At 36.1% G+C, this 17,878-nt stretch overlaps 2 protein-coding genes across 3 annotated transcripts in view; both read right to left on the minus strand.

Moving 5' to 3' along the window:
- Positions 1–17,878, minus strand: part of LOC120346784 (glutamate [NMDA] receptor subunit 1-like) — a 35,354-nt gene that overhangs the window by 1,987 nt on the left and 15,489 nt on the right. The window contains exons 3-14 of the mRNA XM_039416605.2: positions 7,825–8,059; positions 7,250–7,483; positions 6,629–6,787; positions 5,860–6,050; positions 4,940–5,086; positions 3,759–3,884; positions 3,011–3,349; positions 2,557–2,590; positions 1,732–1,963; positions 1,171–1,322; positions 598–786; positions 191–277 (exon numbers count right to left, since the gene is read on the minus strand). Coding sequence (XP_039272539.2) covers positions 191–277; positions 598–786; positions 1,171–1,322; positions 1,732–1,963; positions 2,557–2,590; positions 3,011–3,349; positions 3,759–3,884; positions 4,940–5,086; positions 5,860–6,050; positions 6,629–6,787; positions 7,250–7,483; positions 7,825–8,059 — 2,125 coding nt within the window. The remainder of the gene's footprint in view (positions 1–190; positions 278–597; positions 787–1,170; positions 1,323–1,731; positions 1,964–2,556; positions 2,591–3,010; positions 3,350–3,758; positions 3,885–4,939; positions 5,087–5,859; positions 6,051–6,628; positions 6,788–7,249; positions 7,484–7,824; positions 8,060–17,878) is intronic.
- Positions 10,019–15,396, minus strand: LOC120346800 (alpha-1,3-mannosyl-glycoprotein 4-beta-N-acetylglucosaminyltransferase A-like). Of its 2 annotated transcripts, XM_039416629.2 has the most exons (4): positions 14,760–15,395; positions 14,146–14,358; positions 13,190–13,455; positions 10,019–11,846 (listed from the first exon to the last, which is right to left on the minus strand). In XM_039416629.2, the coding sequence occupies exons 1-4, from the start codon at positions 15,300–15,302 to the stop codon at positions 11,789–11,791; spliced, it is 1,080 nt and encodes a 359-aa protein (XP_039272563.2). In that variant the 5' UTR covers positions 15,303–15,395; the 3' UTR covers positions 10,019–11,788. The 2 variants fall into 2 exon arrangements, with proteins under 2 accessions (XP_039272563.2, XP_039272564.2); XM_039416630.2 differs by lacking the exon at positions 14,146–14,358 and having other exon boundaries at positions 14,760–15,396.

The following is a 17,878-nucleotide window of genomic DNA, read 5'->3' on the forward strand; positions in this document are numbered from 1 at the left end:
TTAACACCGACTCCAAATACCTATGCACTACTAAGAATGCACATGTGTTTATAAAATCAGATATTGGATATACGAATGCTCCAGTATGAATAAAATATTCTTCGCTAAGTACAATTCCTTACAAATACGTGAACAAAATACAGGTAAACGTTGAATAAATAAGCTAAACAATTCAAATAATGTTTCATACCCATACATGTTTCCTTAAAATGCTTGTCATACAATTCTTCCAGAAATCCAGTCTGACGAAATTTTAAAATCTGGCGATTAAAAGCCTCTGCGAAAGAAGGTTTGAATCTCAAAGCCCTGAATATTTTTTTTCTTGAAAAAAAAAGGGCGCTAGGAAGTATTTATGCAGTAATTTCACATCTAATCATGAAAAATTCAATGCCTCAATCTTGTCTCACTAAATCACATAGAGTGATTTTTTATTATTTTTCTATGTATAAAATACTGAAACGGGTTGATTCCCGTAGAAATATTTATATTTGGCATACGGCATTTTCAATTTACGATAATGAAAAATTAAATACTGCCAAGGTCTTCCTATACGAAAGGACCATAATCATAGTATACACGAAAAACATTTTATAGTACCAGTAAAAGCGGATCCTCTCTTGAGAGCAAAGGCGTAAGATGCTTTGCCAAATCCTAATGGAATTGTAGTTAGGTGACAATCATCTTTAGACGCGAAATAATCCAGAGACACTCCTTCCCATATGAAAGCTACATCTCCACGATTGGTCAAATTCAACACTGAGGCTACGTTAGGTTGCAACGAAATTTCTAGAAAATAACTATAGGAATCAGATTTTCGATCAACAGTTCGGCTTCGCTTGGTGCTTCGATATGATTTACGCAATTGCGTTGTAGTCGCGATAGTCATGATGGTTTACTTGTGGTGTACCTTCTTACCGAAATCGTTTTATGGAGATGCTTCAAGTTTTTCCTCAATACGTTTTTGCTGGTACTTATGAGGTTAAGCAATGAGCACTTATAGTATCTCCTCAGTTGTCGCTCGTCCAAACTTTTTTCTAGGGTAAGTTTCCTAAATTTTGAGTGGGTGCGCGTGACATTGTTTGAAGCGTATTTTATGAAGAAATGACGAGGATTGCTGTCTACAATATATTTTTGATTCAATAAAACTTGAACGTTATCAATACTTCTTACTTGGGTTGCGCAAAATATCCTTATGCAGTCTTTCTGCTACATCGAGGTTTGATGTCATCAACAAACTGTCGACGGAACTTGAAGCGACTGTGGCAGGTAAAATCATTCTTTGATTTAGTAGATCTTCAACAGTACTAAGACGACTTGTGGTACTAAAGCAAAAAACGCTTAGAGTAATGATATGACCATTTTAGGTAAACTGACTGCTGTGTGTCACTTCGAATTCAAATTCTAGATCTCATAATTTTTTTGCTGTAGAGATAATTCTCAACCTGGAAAGCGAACTAATAATGATCTAACGAAATTAACATCGAGTTGCAGCATACACACTTGAATAGAACGACCAGGGGTTCTCTAAAAACACAGAAATTCCGGAACTACTGACAAGGTCAGATTGGTATACCAGGATGTTATTGACACTTTCTAAGACTATCAACACTCCGCGACCCTGCTCTTTAGTAAAAAGTAGTTCTGTTTGTAACAGGTTCCAATCAGTTAATTCCTACGTCACATTTATTGATCATGACCCTAGAAAACCCTCCTTATCTGGTACCTACTCACCTGGTCTGTGAAACAAAAGCGACCATATTTGCCGTGTATGAAGCAACAATAATAACGCCAACCATGTACCAAATTCCAGCAGCGATTCTTGCCGAAAGCGCGCGAGGCACACATTCGGGACTCTGCCAAAGAAGGCCAGCACAGGCAAAGTATAATGCGTTATTGATAGACATAAATCGGCGAGCATCTTGCCTCACTTGTTCTTCTTCTTCTTCATCTGAATCTGACTCCACTGTATAGTGTATAGTTTATGAAAAACATTTAATATTTGAAGATGGGAATAAAACATTAGTATCACATGTAGCCTAAGTACAACAATAAATAAAAAATACTGATAGTTCAGTTTAATTCAAATTCCAAAAAATTCTATAATTAAAGTGAAAGTAAGCGCTAGAATAAATTTAGCTATTTGTAATTGTTTTACAACTCGATGTTGTTTGTCTTTTCTATAAATCATGGATGACTTGTCGGGTAGTTAGAGACCTGGTACGAGACTGATATACGTTTGCTGAAGAGAAAATAAAATAATACAATGTAGTCTTGTATGAAAGTGCTCTCGGTGTAAATATTTTATGAAATATTTTGAAGACAAATCCCAGGACGTCTACTCATACTTCATCGAAGAAAAGTTGAGAAGGTCGTAAATTAATTCTAGATGGATTTCAAAAAATCATTTTGGGGGCATATTATTGTTCAAAGTAGTTTTGAATAATAAACAAACAGTCAAACTCCTGCATGTATTTAGATGATGTATGAGCAACTTTTTCCATTAATGACATCAAATATTGAAACATTATTGATACAAAGAAAAACGTTAGTACTTACCTTGTCTATGTATTTCAGCACTTTTTCTACCATGCTGAAATATAACATGTTGTACGATAATAAAATTGCTGGTTTGTATTTTATATAACAGAAGCATATATTATATATTTAGTCAGCATGAATTTATAGTGGAAGACACTGTCAGATCGTCAAATTACACAAAGCCTATCGTGATAAATGATTCAGAAATTATCTTAAAAATAAAATTAAACTATGGCATATTTCACTATAGTTACCATTATAAAATAAAAGCGCTATTTATTTGCCACCCAAAATAAGACGCGCTTTTCGAAAGATTGTCATCGCTCACGCCACATTCGTCAAAAAGTAGACAGTTAAGCAGAAAATGTATATATTTATGTGCCTTATTGTATAAAACGTTATTTCCATCATATAACGCCGTATTTTTTAACACTTCTTTATCATTATTGTCATTCAAATCATTACCACTCACATTTAAATTTTGAGCTCCGTAATTTTTCCGCTTGTCTACAGAAATACCCAAAGAACTTCGACGGAAATTTGTACTCGACGGAAGAAAGGCGCTACTTCTTCGTCTGGCCATTCGAACGCTCGATTCCGCTCCTCGTTCGCTCTGGAAGTAGTGTCCGTGTGCCCCGTAGGGGCTCAGTCGAGAAATCACGGTGAGGTAAATACCCATCAATATCACGCTTATCATCAGAGCTACCCATAGTTCCGTGCTGAAAGGATGCAAAAACGAGAAGCGTCCATAGACGAATGAATCTGTTCCATGCATAATTGCATCACGATTAATGGCAAACTTTAGCTTCGTCTGAAAATGAATTACTTTTAAATCGAAACGTCGTAAAATAATGTTAGGCATGTATTGTTACCATTTACTTATCAAGTTCGAAGGAGTTCATATCACTTCGACGATGCGCCATATTTTGCAAAATGCGAAACTGAGTTAAATGTTATATTAGACATGTGGCACGCTAAAATTTCTGAACATTTTATAACGAATCCAACTACTTTGAAAATGACTTTTAAAGGCAGGATTCACACCGTTAAAATGTATTGGAATGGTCATGGAAATCTTGTCAAAATGTTCTGATATAATTTAAGCAAGACTTCAATACCCGCTTCACTGTCTAGTCAAAAAGCTCTATAGTGACCACTAAGTGATCACTAATTTAGCATAAATAAATACAGTAGGAAATACAAAGTTTTAACATTCTAACCTCCATGAACGCGCTTGTTAGATCAACCACTGTTGCTCTATTTTCAGTGATAGTCAGAGGTGCGACAGCTATGTCAGCTTTGCTGGATACCAGTTCACCGATTAATCCGTTCCAATGTCCACTCACCTACGAATTTAAATTGATTTATAGCTTGAAATCAAGATAATAAAAATTCACTACAGATGAGAATTATATCTAGTAATCTCTACAAAGTAAATTATGCTGGTGTTAGAAACAGGGTGTATGGCAGTTATGGGAGTGTTTGGTTGTATTATGATATGTTATGCTCGACACAATCGAATGGGAAACAAAATGTTTATTTCGAATGTGTAATAACATCCCAGTGAGCTAATTATATACTCATACTCAATCAAAATCGTCTTTAGCACTATGGTCAGAAAGTTGAACGCTAATTTCTAGTAGTCAATTTCTAATTTCAATTGGTAATATATGCCAAAGGAATGAACAGACAAGGCTCGTAGGTTCAGTTTGTCGTGAAGTTGTCCCATAAATGTATGAAAGTCTATGACAGACATTCTTACAGTAAAAAAGAAAAGCACAGAAGATAAATACAAAAAATTCAACGCAGAAATTCTGCTATTGATTTCCTCTCATCAACCTTCAAATCGGCCGCATGTTGCTCAATGAAATATTTATGCAAACATCCGAATGAGAATTAACACAGTCCGCTCAAAGAGGAACCTTCACGGAACCCTACAGAACTCCCACAACTCACGGAACCCCAATAAGTGTTTAGCGTAACCCCGATTGAGAAGCACTGGTTCACAACACGGACTGGTTATGCCAAATTTCCCAATCGGGGAGAAGTTCCTCCCCAAGCAGGAAATTGAATGTTCTCGGAAAGAAATTGTACTTTGTATTTGCATGTAGCATGCATGTATGTACAAAAGCCAGAGTACAGAGTCAGAGTAGTTTTGCGTAGTAGTCCAAGGGAGGAATGTGTTCAAAAAGGTTGGGAACCACTGGGTTATGCTTTAATATACTGATAGAATATTGTTTGGAAACGTCATTTATCCACACAGTTATTGTACTCAGATTCAATTTAAAAACACACACACACACACACAAATGTACATATAAAAACTTTGATATCACAATTTATCTGTCTAGGTAGGGGGAAGTTGAAGATTGTTCAGTGTAATACATTTGAGTCTATTTACCGGATTTCTCGATCCAAACTCTCCCGTTTTTCCAAGATTTCTGATATTGTACTGGAATCCAAGTTCCTTGCTCAGAGCATCAAAAAGATCGATGCAAAATCCAGAGTATTGAACATAACTGTCTCCAACTTCAAATGTTCGACTAACCTTCATAATGAAAAAATGAAAGTTATTTATAAAAGATCAGGATGGGCATGGACACTGCGGAACGATGTATATAATAGATGACATACCAATGCAAGATGACAAAAATTTCATTTTTTACCATGTGGCATTTCCGTACATAAATCGTCGGAGAAAAAAATCAAATCTGCTAAGAAAACTTCAAACGGTGGAGGTGTACGAGTCAGATAAGTATGAGTTAGATTTTACTGAATTAATTTCAATCACTAAATTAATTTTGAATTATGATGCAAGAATCGAAATTAATTAGGGTAATAAAAGTACGCTCATCAAAGCCTTACTTAAGCCTAAGTACACCCTGGAGAAGATGTTATAATTTTAAGCCAAGTCAATATGATTTCACGTGGAATTATTGCTTTTCTACGCCAGTATATCGGTTTATTCGTGCTGTAAAGAGTTTTGAAACTTTTTGATTCGATATATCGATGATTAAAATCGTCTTTGGTGGTAGAAGTTCGGTTTAATTTGGTTAATAATCTGATTGTTATATACAAGATAGAATCTTAGTTGCAGACAAACTAGATGCAGTATACGACAACTGCATTTTTATACTGACCAACTGGCAACTTATAGAAATAAATCCTCCCAACTCTTATGTTTCGTACAAAAATGAACACAAATATTCAAAAAGTTCACTCGGACCTTCCAGAATACGTGAAATACGAAATCCCTGGAGATAATCATTAGGTCAATCTATACAACGACAATAAAAAACATTGGTCTTGTGTTACTGTTACCTTAGTCTTGTTTATATAGACAAAAGGCGGAGAATCAATTGTGACAACTTCAAACACTTGAAACTGCAGCTGGGCTAAATATGAACTGATCTCCATTTCGCCTCCAGGTAAAAGCAATTCATCCAGATCCATATCCAGTGTAAAATTCCGACTCAACGATTCCAATGCACCATTATTGTCTGTCCATTCTCCTAGATTCAAGAAAAACAGCAATTCTGTAGTATCCATGAGTTCTAACGCAAGCTTAACCATAATATTAATGTAAACGACAATGACCGATGGCCAACAAAACGTACTGTAAATTAAAATTCTTAATCTTGTAAATTATCCACAAAAAACAATAAAAATGCATGAAAACAGCTAGAAATAGGATGACAATAGTTCCGATTGCCATTTGTATAATAACCCCTATCATACGTTGAAAAATATACATAATATATTTCGCTTTAAGAAATTTTTGCTCAAAAGATCTTCTCAATCAACGTCGTCCGGAGTGATGTTAACTAAGATTTTGACTGGGTCATAAATGACCATCAAATATACTAATATAGTAACGTACAATCGAAAATTTTAACTTACCTCTATTCACGACAATTTTTTTTCTACAAGTAGCTCAAAAATATTTCAGTTAAATTTGAATTATGAATAGCCTAAACAGGATAAATTGGGACATTTTTTTTTCTCTTCCACTCGTATGGTGTTGAGTTTTTCTAATTGTCAACCACAACAAAAAATGCAACAAAAAGACATCAATAAAGTCTACAATTACCTATTTTCAACCACTTTCCATTATCTTTACAATTCATAACGTCAAACCTAACGGAATGTCGTGAAATTCGATTTTGTGGATCCAAAATAATATTATCAGTTACTCCGGATGAATTTATATTTGCAGACGTGACGTGATGCAACAATGAAATACGATCATCTAAATATACACATATATAAGTATTATGTATAATATTTCATTAGAAATTTGTCTCTGTAATCATCTCTTAGCAAGCAACCAGTGGTTACAAACTACTGAAGACGAAATAAACCAGTCTGACAACTTCATTTATATACTGTTTAGTGTTTACGATAAATCAGCTTATACATACAAGCTGGATTAGCTATCGGACTAGAACCAATTAGAAATGGCAAAATGTGGGTATGCCCAACTAGACATCATTCCGTTCACAGCCTTAGTAAGTAAGGGCATCTAGAGCAGTTCTTTTCATTCTTATGGAACCCATGATATGCTATTATGGGCTGGCTCATCGCGGAACCCTGTCAACAATTATTTGCAAACCGCACGGATTTAGAGCTAAGGCGGAAGTTTGCTCTTGTTTAATTAATTGGGCAATTCTTTGTCCGACACAGGCTGTCAGACATATACTTTAATACTTACCGTCAGGGGTATTTTCCATTGAAATGATACCATTAACCGCAGCCAATATTGAATCTACGTATTTTAGCCGTTTTATTGTTGGAAATTCAATGCCTTTCGTTGAATTGTGTTTCAAATACTCAGATATAAAATCATCAAAAAGAAGTCCACGCGAATAGTATGTTTTTATGGCGAGTAATCCCGGTATGTCAAGGAGGTATGTGGGAGTATTAGTCTTCCATCTCACGCTTGTTTCTAGAAATAATCGATGTCAATTGTCAATTATAAGGAAAGTTTTTTTCTATGCTTTCATAGCATCAAATAGTTTACTTTCATTAAAAAGGTTTTTGTAAAGATTGGCTGTTCGTATGGGAAGAAGTATTCGACTTCACACGGTTGTAAAAATTTTGAATATATAGGTTTAGAATTACCGTCGTCCTTTATCAATGAATCTCAAGCCGTCAGGGTATCGGTGGTTCTCTACAATATATTCCAGTGAGTACTATCCATTTCACAAGAATTTTTGAAAAAATATACTAATATGGAAGCTTCGACGATGTGACGACGTCACATTGATGAAGCGAAATTTTTCATACCTTCGTGTGGAGGTATATCATCTTGCATTGGTATATCATCTATTATATCGCTCCACAATATCCATGCCCATCCTGATCCTGTCATTTTCAGTTCCCCGGCGACATCAAGCATTTGACTAGCAAACTTCTGGCCACAAATCAAAGATATAACTCTTTGACCTGATCGTTTGACAACACCGAGGCAATCTATTATTTGAGTTCTACTGGTTTGCTCGCCACATATCTGACGGAGTACCTGATTGTATACGTGAAAAAGATGGATGATTTTCTTCAGTAGCTTGTGTAAGTGTACATACCTATACAAGAGTTATGACGTACCCATAATTACGGCTGCATTTAATCAGATTGCATACGCCAATCAAATGTTATTTGCTGATGAGTAATACTGTAGCACAGGAGGGTGCAAACTGCGGCCCGCGGGCCAAATGCGACCCGCAAAGAAAAATTGTGCGGCTCGCGGAGAAGAGCCAATTTTGAAGGATATGCCCGAGAAACGAGCTTTTAGTTTAATTAATTTGAAACGTGCGAGCAATTTCAATCTCCTTGCGTCGTAAACCCTATAGGCCTACCGGTAGTAGTAGTAGTAGTAGGCCTATACCCACTGTAATATCAGTGAAAGTAGCTAGACAGATCTTGTTGAAAAATACACAATGTTATAAAAGCGTGTCTTTCTCACTGAATTCGCTCATATATTGTTAGATAGTTGAAAACCGAACGAATGATACTTTTTATTATAAAAATGAAGCAGTGATACTTTTCTAGAATAGAATATAGATTTTTTTCCTCATTGCGCATCTCAAAAAATTTCATGTGAATATTTTCGGCGCAATTGATCCCTTTGCACTCAGCATCAACTTTCATTCGTTTTGTTGCCATTTGTCTAATTATAATTATATTATAGGCTCATTAAACGAGTAATTGTCAATTTTATACCTGTTAGATTATAATATAATTTATTCTACACGCGTCTCACACAATAAATTCTGTTACGTAGAGAATATAATCGTCAAAAACGGCTGTTTTGTTACTATAATTCAGTAATGCGTCGCGGGCCGGATTATATTATTCCGCCGGCGGGATCCGGCCCGCGGGCCGTAGGTTGCCGACCCCTGCCTTAAGATCAATAACAAAAAGAATCAATTTTTGTGCTTGCATATACAGTAGAAACGCTACCTACGAAAGACTCTGGATACGAAAAATCCAACGTTACGAGAATTATTTTTGTAAAATTATTGCTTAGCGCTGACTTGAAGTGCTTATTACACGTCGTGGATGCTTTTGATTGAAAATATTTTATCATTTATTATCAAATATTTCAATTTTGTCGAGATAGTTTGTGCGGCCTCGGCAATAAATCTAGAAGCAAATTGTGTTGTAATTAATTGTTTTCATTCTTTCATTTTGATAATGACCGAACATAATGGCGTTTCCCGTGGATACGTACAATAAGTCTCCCTCAGTTTCAATTGAGAAGACGATGATACGCGTAACAGTCAAAACTAAATAGAACTATACTCGCACGCCGTACCCCCACTCTCCACGATCTTAGCCCAGTCAAATATTATGTCCGAGTTTTGTGGGGGCTTGGAGCGAATTAATGCATTTTCAGGTGAAGAGCGTCCGTACTTACGGAATTTTCTACTTACGAAGGGTCTTGGAACAGATTAATTTCGTTCCTATTACGGAAACCCCTCCGCAAGAAGAAAATTCTTTATTAAGGTACACATGGTATGAAGAAAGAACAAAGAAATACACGATGAAAATTACAAATTTTTCGTATTCAGAGACTTTCGTAGGTAGAGTTTATAGGTGCTTCCCGCGGCTTCACCCAGTTACATGTATATTTGGCCCTCCTGAAAAAAAAGGTTGCACACCCCTGCTGTAGAAAATGTTGTGTTCTTGGCAACTGGAGCATGTAGGATCAAAGACGGCCATTAATGGTATTTTCAGAAATTATATGTCAGAGTCTAAGAGCCATATTTACGTAGGTAAAGTGCGAGTTGAAATTTACACCATAGTAATTCCCAAACACATTTTGAAATCGCTCTCTATTGAGAAATATAAACTTTCAAGGCTGAGATTGACGATATACAATGGGGACACTGGGATAAACGGCGCGCACATGGTTTGAAGCAGGGCTTCCCAAACTAGGGGCCGCGAAACGAATTCTAGGGGCCGCAAAAAGAACACCAAATTTGCACGAAGTACTATATTTATTGTACTTTTTCAGTCTCTTGATTCGAAACACAAATATTAAAAACTGTGTAAAACAAACATTTTACGATTCCGAGTTAATACATCTTCATACCGTGTTAGGGATCTATTGCAATGTAACAGAAGAAGTAAACCATACATGCTGCAATTTCGTAGGCTGTAGTTTATTCATTTGCTGAACCGAGTTTATCGGACATGAGTTATTTTTTTTAGCATTTTAAAGAAAAACTAGGCAGAGGTAATAAAGAAAAGTTAACCTTGATTAGCTTCAAAAGGCATAGAGTACATATTAACGATGACTAATTGTGTTTTATTTTGAAGCAGCATATTTTTTGTGTAGGTGCGCCATGAACTTTACCCTGATAATTTGCAGCGCACAGATGCCTTATGCTAAGTTTGATCAACAAGAGTGAACACTTTCGGATAAGGACCAGCCCATCGGTGGCCAGACATTGTAATTCATCTTTTAGGCCTGCATAAACAAACATTGCGCCACGGCTGGACTTGCTATGAAGCAAAAAGCATTCACACTCATTACATTGAATAATTGAGTAACCTTAATCTGAGTAAATATGTGCTGGTTTTTGTTATTGAGTAGGCCTACTAAAAACTGGGAATTAGCTATGTCAATAAAATATCAAAAATGCATATTTTGAACTGTTAGGGATTATTAACTTAATCAAGGGCCGCGAAAAATTTTAATATATCAAAAGGGGCCGCGAGCTCAAAAGTTTGGGAAGCCCTGGTTTGAAGCATAGTGTTTCTAGACAATATCATTCGATTGGTGCAACGTTAGCATGTAACATGCAAGGACATTCGTGATCATTAAGCGCAATGTGCTGGCCAAAAATAACTTTGTGACTTTCTGTGCGGAAGTCGTTGTGATCGTAATTTGTGCAATGAAACTTAGCTAGCCCGACACCAACGAGAACTCACGTTTATAGTCTGGTGACGCTTCAAACGGAAATTTAAAGCCTCCAAATAAATGACACTAACTGCTTGCTAATTGCTTATTAACAAAATTTAAGTTGGGATGTGATCTTGATATTTTTAAAGACAATGTCAAATTGACAAAATTTCGGAGTGATTGCCTTTTTTACAACGATGGTTCATTCTGAGGTTTTACTGAACAAAGCATGAATTCCATGCAGTGCTAATCAGTTTTGTGACTGTATTTTCGCTACAATCACTTTGAAGTGACACTACAGTCCCTGCACGAAAAGCACATGGAAAATTCGACTATATATACATATATATTGAAGAGACATTTACAAATACCAAAATTTATTTTAACATGGCGGTAGATTTACCGAATATATTTAAGTTTACGGGTAAGATTATTTAGCATGCTGTCAAACAAAAACAACATGCTTGGCTCACATGAGAATGAGATTCCGAACACGCTTGTTCATCTTTGGCATTGAAATATATTAAACATTGCAGTAAATAATAACCTTGTGTGTATATCTATATATAAAAAAAAAATAGTTTCGAAAAAGGCATTTAAAATACCCCCCCCCCCCCTACCCCCAAAAAACATGTACTCTTATTCTGACTGTGATTTTTTCAATTTGGATTTAATGCCACATCCATATAAGACTTTAAACATATTCGTAACAAAATGGACCCGGTGGGCATAATTCGTAAAAGTTTTACAGTGTTTGTGTATTGTTCAGGCAATACGCGCATTCTGACTCTTCTGGTCAACATCTTTCGATTGAGTAGTGAAACGGCACTGAAAATTGCCTCATCATTGCCGAAATCTCCCATCTCTGAGTTTTTGAATTTTCCCTGGTAATGAAGAAACTCTGCAAAAAATGGGGATGATTAGTAAGGATGCCAAGTATGAGTACTTACAAGTTTTCGATTCTTTTCCGATTTCTAAATTTCCGATTCCGATTCTCGATTCCTCGACATATCTTACCAAAAAAACATACCCACCTAAGAAATACCATATGAAATCAAACAAGAGAACGATGTTCAAATTCAAATTCAAGGACAAAAAGGCCGAAACTAAGTAGTATGGGTATCCAATCTGTCACAGGAGACAAAATCGCACAAAAAAAAACAATTCCTCAGAACCCACAGAGATTTCAAAAATAAATAGGCGACAAAGTCTTCTAGCGAAATATATATATATACGAGATAGTGTAGTGAAGTTTTCGGCGTCGTAGCAACTCAACATAGCAGTGAAGCAGTTTATACATATATGTGAAGGAATTGCCACAAAACGTTACACATTGTTTGCAATCCCAGTTTCAACCTCGAGAATTGATTCCAATGCATCGGAATCGATCCTACTCGATCTTGCGAAGAATCGATTCTATAATCGAATCCGGACTCGATTCCGCCATCCCTAATGATTAGAAGGCAATTGGAAAATTGCCGTCAGTATATGGATAATTATTAAGCTCTAACTCTAACACATATTCGCAATGCCTATCCATGGCTCTGTATGAAATGAGAATGTGCAATTTCGTCTTCACCATGTGGGCGATAAATGCCGTCTAGACACGTAATAACTCCCAAGGCGGGTTTTTAAATCGTTCTATGTCTATTGTCTATTGCTTTTAGTACGGGTGTGTGGTCGCAGCAGAAAAAAAGCTGTTGGCTTACGAACAGCGTGCGAATGCGTCTGTTACAAAAATACTGGAAAATGGGCGAGAAATAAAGGATCTTAGATACAGTCTAGTCAGATCAGAACGTTGCTGGAAGATTTCAGTCCGAGATCAGACAAATTTAGATGTACCCGAGCCTACGATATAGCCCAATGGTATAATAAATCGGTGTAGACTCATGAAATCTAACACAAGCGGCTCTGTTTTTTTCACACCTTGTGGGTGGCTGCGCTTACATTATAGTGGATACATAATCGCCAAATTGATGGAGAATTTACGATGAAAGCTAATAGTGATTACATATTACGTATCGTACAACACTGCACAGCTGCAAAAAATACAAATTAGTCCGAAAACCGCACCAGTCATTTCACATGTAGAAGAAAATATAATTCAGACAGATAAGGAAGAATAATATTATACAAAAGCAATGCTTTAATATCTGTTGGAATGGGATATTCACAATTGAGCTCATACTCAACGAAACGACGATCGATTGTACATATACGAATAAAACAAATAATTACACTTACTTTCCAATATGTTGAAATAAGGAGGGCTGAGCCTCCGGTGTTACGCTTTTCAATCTTTTAAAACAAGTTTTTTCAGTTTCGTCATAACTGCATATTCGCGACCTCGCAAAATCAACCTGAAGCCAATCGAGAGGTTTGGCGTTCCAGAAAGAGTGAATGAAGGAAGCGTACAGTGGTAATGTTCTCCGTCGAAAAAGTTTTCCAATGGCACCCAGCCCGCAAAATGATAGATATATCCACGGTCTGTTTTTCTTAGATTCTATTGCCTGCAAATGATAAAAAACGTAAAAATTTTTGCATCTCCATAATTATATTACATAATATGCTGATATCGCAGACAACAAACTCAAGTACTAGACCCAGTCCGTCAGAAACTTATTCATCATAAATTTTTAGCGAACGAACCGATAGGATTTTGTCCTTACAAAATCCACTAGGTTCCTAAGTGCGTCGGGATGGCTTGTTTTGTAAAAGTGCCGGCTAGGTCACCATTTTCAACCAGTGGGCCACAGAAACATTTTCAGGTGGGCCACAAATTAAAAATTGCTAGAAGTTAGTTAAATTTGATTGTATTAATTAAGAAATAAATGATAATGCTGTTCGCCACTAAATGGCAATTTGTAAAAGGTAATCATTGAAAATTATTAAAAGTGGAAACGAACATCTTTGCGAAAAGATATTATTGTTTTTCTTATAGTTGTTTTCATTCATGAGAAAGTAAAATGGGCCACAAAATTTTTTGTGCAACGAAAGTGGGCCAAGAAAGAAAAAAGGTTGATGACCACTGAATTATGGATAAAAATCAACAACTTCTGTTGCACTTGCAGATATTAAAAATAAAATTGATGGTAGATGCACTATTATATCTCAAGCACTGCATTTTAGTTCCTAAAATTCTTAACCCGAGTTCATAAAATTGCAAATATGACAATGTGACAACATAATCGAAAACTTACTTTCAATAACTTAGTCATGTACTCTCTAGATGCCATGACGTCATCTTCCATCATTAAATAGTATTTTGGATTTAAGTGATAAATATACATCATTAAAAAAATTTGATCCAAGTTTTGTTTTGACCTCCACTTTGTTCTTTCTAATGTGTCCCCAAAACTGGAGCGTACAGTTTTACTCCAGTCTGGATACAAACTTTTTGGGGGGCTGATTATCTGGAAAAATTGAAATTATTGGATCAAAGTAGGAACGTGACAAACGCAAAACAATGTATGGGAACAAATTTCCATCCCCTTTTGCTATTCCAACAAAAGACGAAGTCAGTATCTTGTCTTGTAAAAAAAATTATGCAATTCGTCAATTTTCTAATAACAGTCTTTCTGGTAATCGCTATGACTTAATACCATCATGGCGATTCCTACAAAAATCTATGAACACTAATGTGAAAGATTTCACGTTAAAATTGAATTGGGTTTCAAAGTCGCCGCATATTGTACTACATGTACACGCGGAATGGTACCATCGGTAAATCAAAAGCTTACATAAAACAGCAATACAGGTAGCAATACAGGCTTTGTTGTTTATTTATTGAAGCAAAAAATCCAGCAAATATTACCTCCAAACTGCCGCTCATGGATTCATCTGGAAATCTCTTTTGTAATTCTTGCACTCTATCGTCGAGATAGGAAGTATCGCTTTCTCCAAGAAATATCATAAAAACTGTTTCCTTTTTTTGTTCTGGAGTCAAATGCCTCAATAATGACTCGATAGTTGATATTAAATAATCATTGCCTTGTCTCTTGATACTGGGAATGCCTATAACTACTGTGGCATTCTTTTTTGCATTGCCCGCTTTTAAAAAAGGCTTGGGTTTAGCTAAACCGCCAGATAATGGAAAATCACTAGGTAAGTGTTCTAATGCTTTAATGGATAATTCTGGATCCACGTTCTCAGATGACGATAGAAAAGGATCATAATCATATAGCAGTCGGTCCTTTACAGATTCCATTTTGACGTTTTCTAGTCCTGTTGAGACTTGTTCTGCACGTGAACTGGTGTCGCCATTCAGAGACATCAGACCATAAACCATGGCACACGTGTATAACGCCAAAATAGCTACCCATATTCGACTAGATCCAACAAGAAGTTCCGAAATCATATCTTGTGGTGAATAGTTATACTAAACTAGAATCATATTACGTTTCCGGGTGCAATGAAATCAATTCTACAGCTGAAAATAGTAAATAAAGATTTATTACCACCCTAGTTTCAGCACTTGGTAGCATCCGCGTCAAATCTCGTCAATCGATCTCCTATATTCCTGTCATGAGACCTAAAAGCCTACGTAATTGCAATCAAGATTATGGCGAAAAGCTATTATGACGACAAAAGGCTAAATTGCAACAGTTACGCAACAAAGTGTCTCTGATGTGTATTTTATCAAATATCTGTTGTAACGTTAGTCACGTGTTCTGAGTCCCAAACTACTAATAATATTTAATTTTTACGTGGCTGCATCAGATTATATTCAATAATGATACGATGTCATTTGAAAATACGAAAGCCCTAATAAGTCAGATCGCCCGCAAATTATTACGTTATTGCCAGTGTATTCTCTAGCTTTAAGCTCTGGGCAAAAAAATTTCTAGACTGATACTTCGGTTGTGTAGAATTCACTAGTACTACTACTACTTATTCGTCGTCGAGATCATATTGACTTGAACCGCTACAAGCCACGCGCCCGCGTTTGTGCTTTATGTCCTGAACTAATTCTGTGCTGTTCACTTCCACTGTTTACATTTCGTTTGAGAAATTTCGTTGTGCGTTTCATTGATTTTAAAGACACCAGGAATGCTATTTAGTATGCCGAATTGAAAGCAAATCACTAAATTGAACAATTCTTTACATTTCTCTTTCGGTCATTGCTAGCCATTTGTACATTTTCGCGATATATAGATAGCCATACGCTTTGTTTGGAAGTAAAGCAAACCATTCCAGTCAATGTCGTCAGCAGTGACATAATTTCACAAACACGTATGCGTAAGGATAAACACACATAGAAATGAGATTATCCCTGATACTTCCAAAGCGGTATATAGAGAATGCTTCCGGTTTCGGCAGTTAATCCTCCCGATATATGCAGAATATTTTCACAGATATCTGTAAGTAGTATTATAATTTGTCTGTCGAATAGGCAATTGAGATAAGAGATATTTTCAATTCCAATTTCAACTTATTCTTATTTGTAGGCCATTTACACAATACATGTTTGCAGCCATGTTGTTCTTACACTTCTGAGGAAGCATTGTAAAACGGGATATCACACTTCGCAGGGCATTATTAACGAAATTTAATTAGTTACTCCAAAGCTTTAAATAATTTATTTTGGAAATTTAACTCTTGGAAAAGATATTGGGGAAGTTTCTGAAGTGGGCAAGGCACAGCTCGATCAACAATTACCATGTTTGTGGACTATAATACATGAGTATATTGGATATATTCACGGAATCTTAATGTCGACCCATGATTTATCATGACAGTCTATACCTAACTGAACATCATGAACGCCCACCCTACAATAGACTAAACGAAGACTCTAACCTGAAACCTAGAAAAAAATGCAACGAACTCCTTGGTAACAACAATCCAATAATAGGTAAATTAGTCTTCTACCTTAGGATATGCGACCTAAATATATACGACGTGCCGCATAAATAAGCTCATTCACACACTCATTTTAATAATATCCTGCGCCTTATCTTACAAACTTCACTCTGATGAACTATTCTAAAACATCAACCTACAGTCTCGACATGTCCTTCGAGGAAATGCCGGCGCTTGTACCATGGTCTGCGTAACGTTAACTATCGTCCTAAATATTGCCTCGGGCATTGACAGCGTAATGCCCGGAGGCACAGAACGTACGGGAACATCAAACCAATACAAAACGAATCCCCAGAGTAAATATTTATCAAGCGATACATCGTCGCTGTTGAACTTGAGACTGATGTTTGAATAATAATGTATGCTGAAAAAGTTACTGAAAGTTATGAATGTGTTGGATACGCTAAACCAGAAAATGAAGATTTACTCCATTAAGTTCGTAAACTACCGATTGATTTCTGGTAAGCATCGCCCTTTATGCAGGGAAAGATTGTCATAAATCATCTTCTGGATTTGCGAGTGTTTTCAATGGTCTCATTACATTTGACCCCACAAAAATTGCACCTGCATACTATTGCACCTATGAAATTTTTCTTTTGTTTTACGGATATTGAAACCCATACTAACCCCAATCCCTGGGTTTTAGCACCCGCATATAGATTGAACCCGCGGATATACACATGGGTTCAAATGTACGGTCACCGTTCTCAATTAATTTAGTCTTGTAATCATGCCTTGCATTAGGGAACCTATATAAAAAAACTCAGAATCGATGCGTAAAGGAAATGCAATCCAACGAAATTGGGTGCAATTCAATACTGTATTTGATTTTTTGTTCTTTATTACAATCTAACTTATAAAAAAAAAGTCGGGACTAAAATATCTTCAATTAAAACTAAATGTTGCATTACAGCTGTTGAATGCAACATTCTCGGATTGCGTTGCCCGTAATTTTATTCAAACAGTGATGAATCTAAAATTTCATTTTAAAATGGTATATATTTGAACTTCCAATCCAACTGTCTTCGGTAACATCGTTAACCAATCGGAAAAAAACATCTCATAAATCGT

This window comes from Styela clava, chromosome 8 (assembly GCF_964204865.1).
Source record: "Styela clava chromosome 8, kaStyClav1.hap1.2, whole genome shotgun sequence".
NCBI lineage: Eukaryota > Metazoa > Chordata > Ascidiacea > Stolidobranchia > Styelidae > Styela > Styela clava.

What these genes read in the sequence shown, in the direction of transcription:
- LOC120346800 (XM_039416629.2), bottom strand. Translation starts at nt 15,302, where the DNA reads ATGATTTCGGAACTTCTTGTTGGATCTAGTCGAATATGGGTAGCTATT. An exon ending in ACATGACTAAGTTATTGAAA is followed by an intron (nt 13,456 to 14,145) that starts GTAAGTTTTCGA and finishes TATCATTTGCAG; the next exon opens with GCAATAGAATCTAAGAAAAA. An exon ending in TTATTTCAACATATTGGAAA is followed by an intron (nt 11,847 to 13,189) that starts GTAAGTGTAATT and finishes CATTTTTTGCAG; the next exon opens with AGTTTCTTCATTACCAGGGA.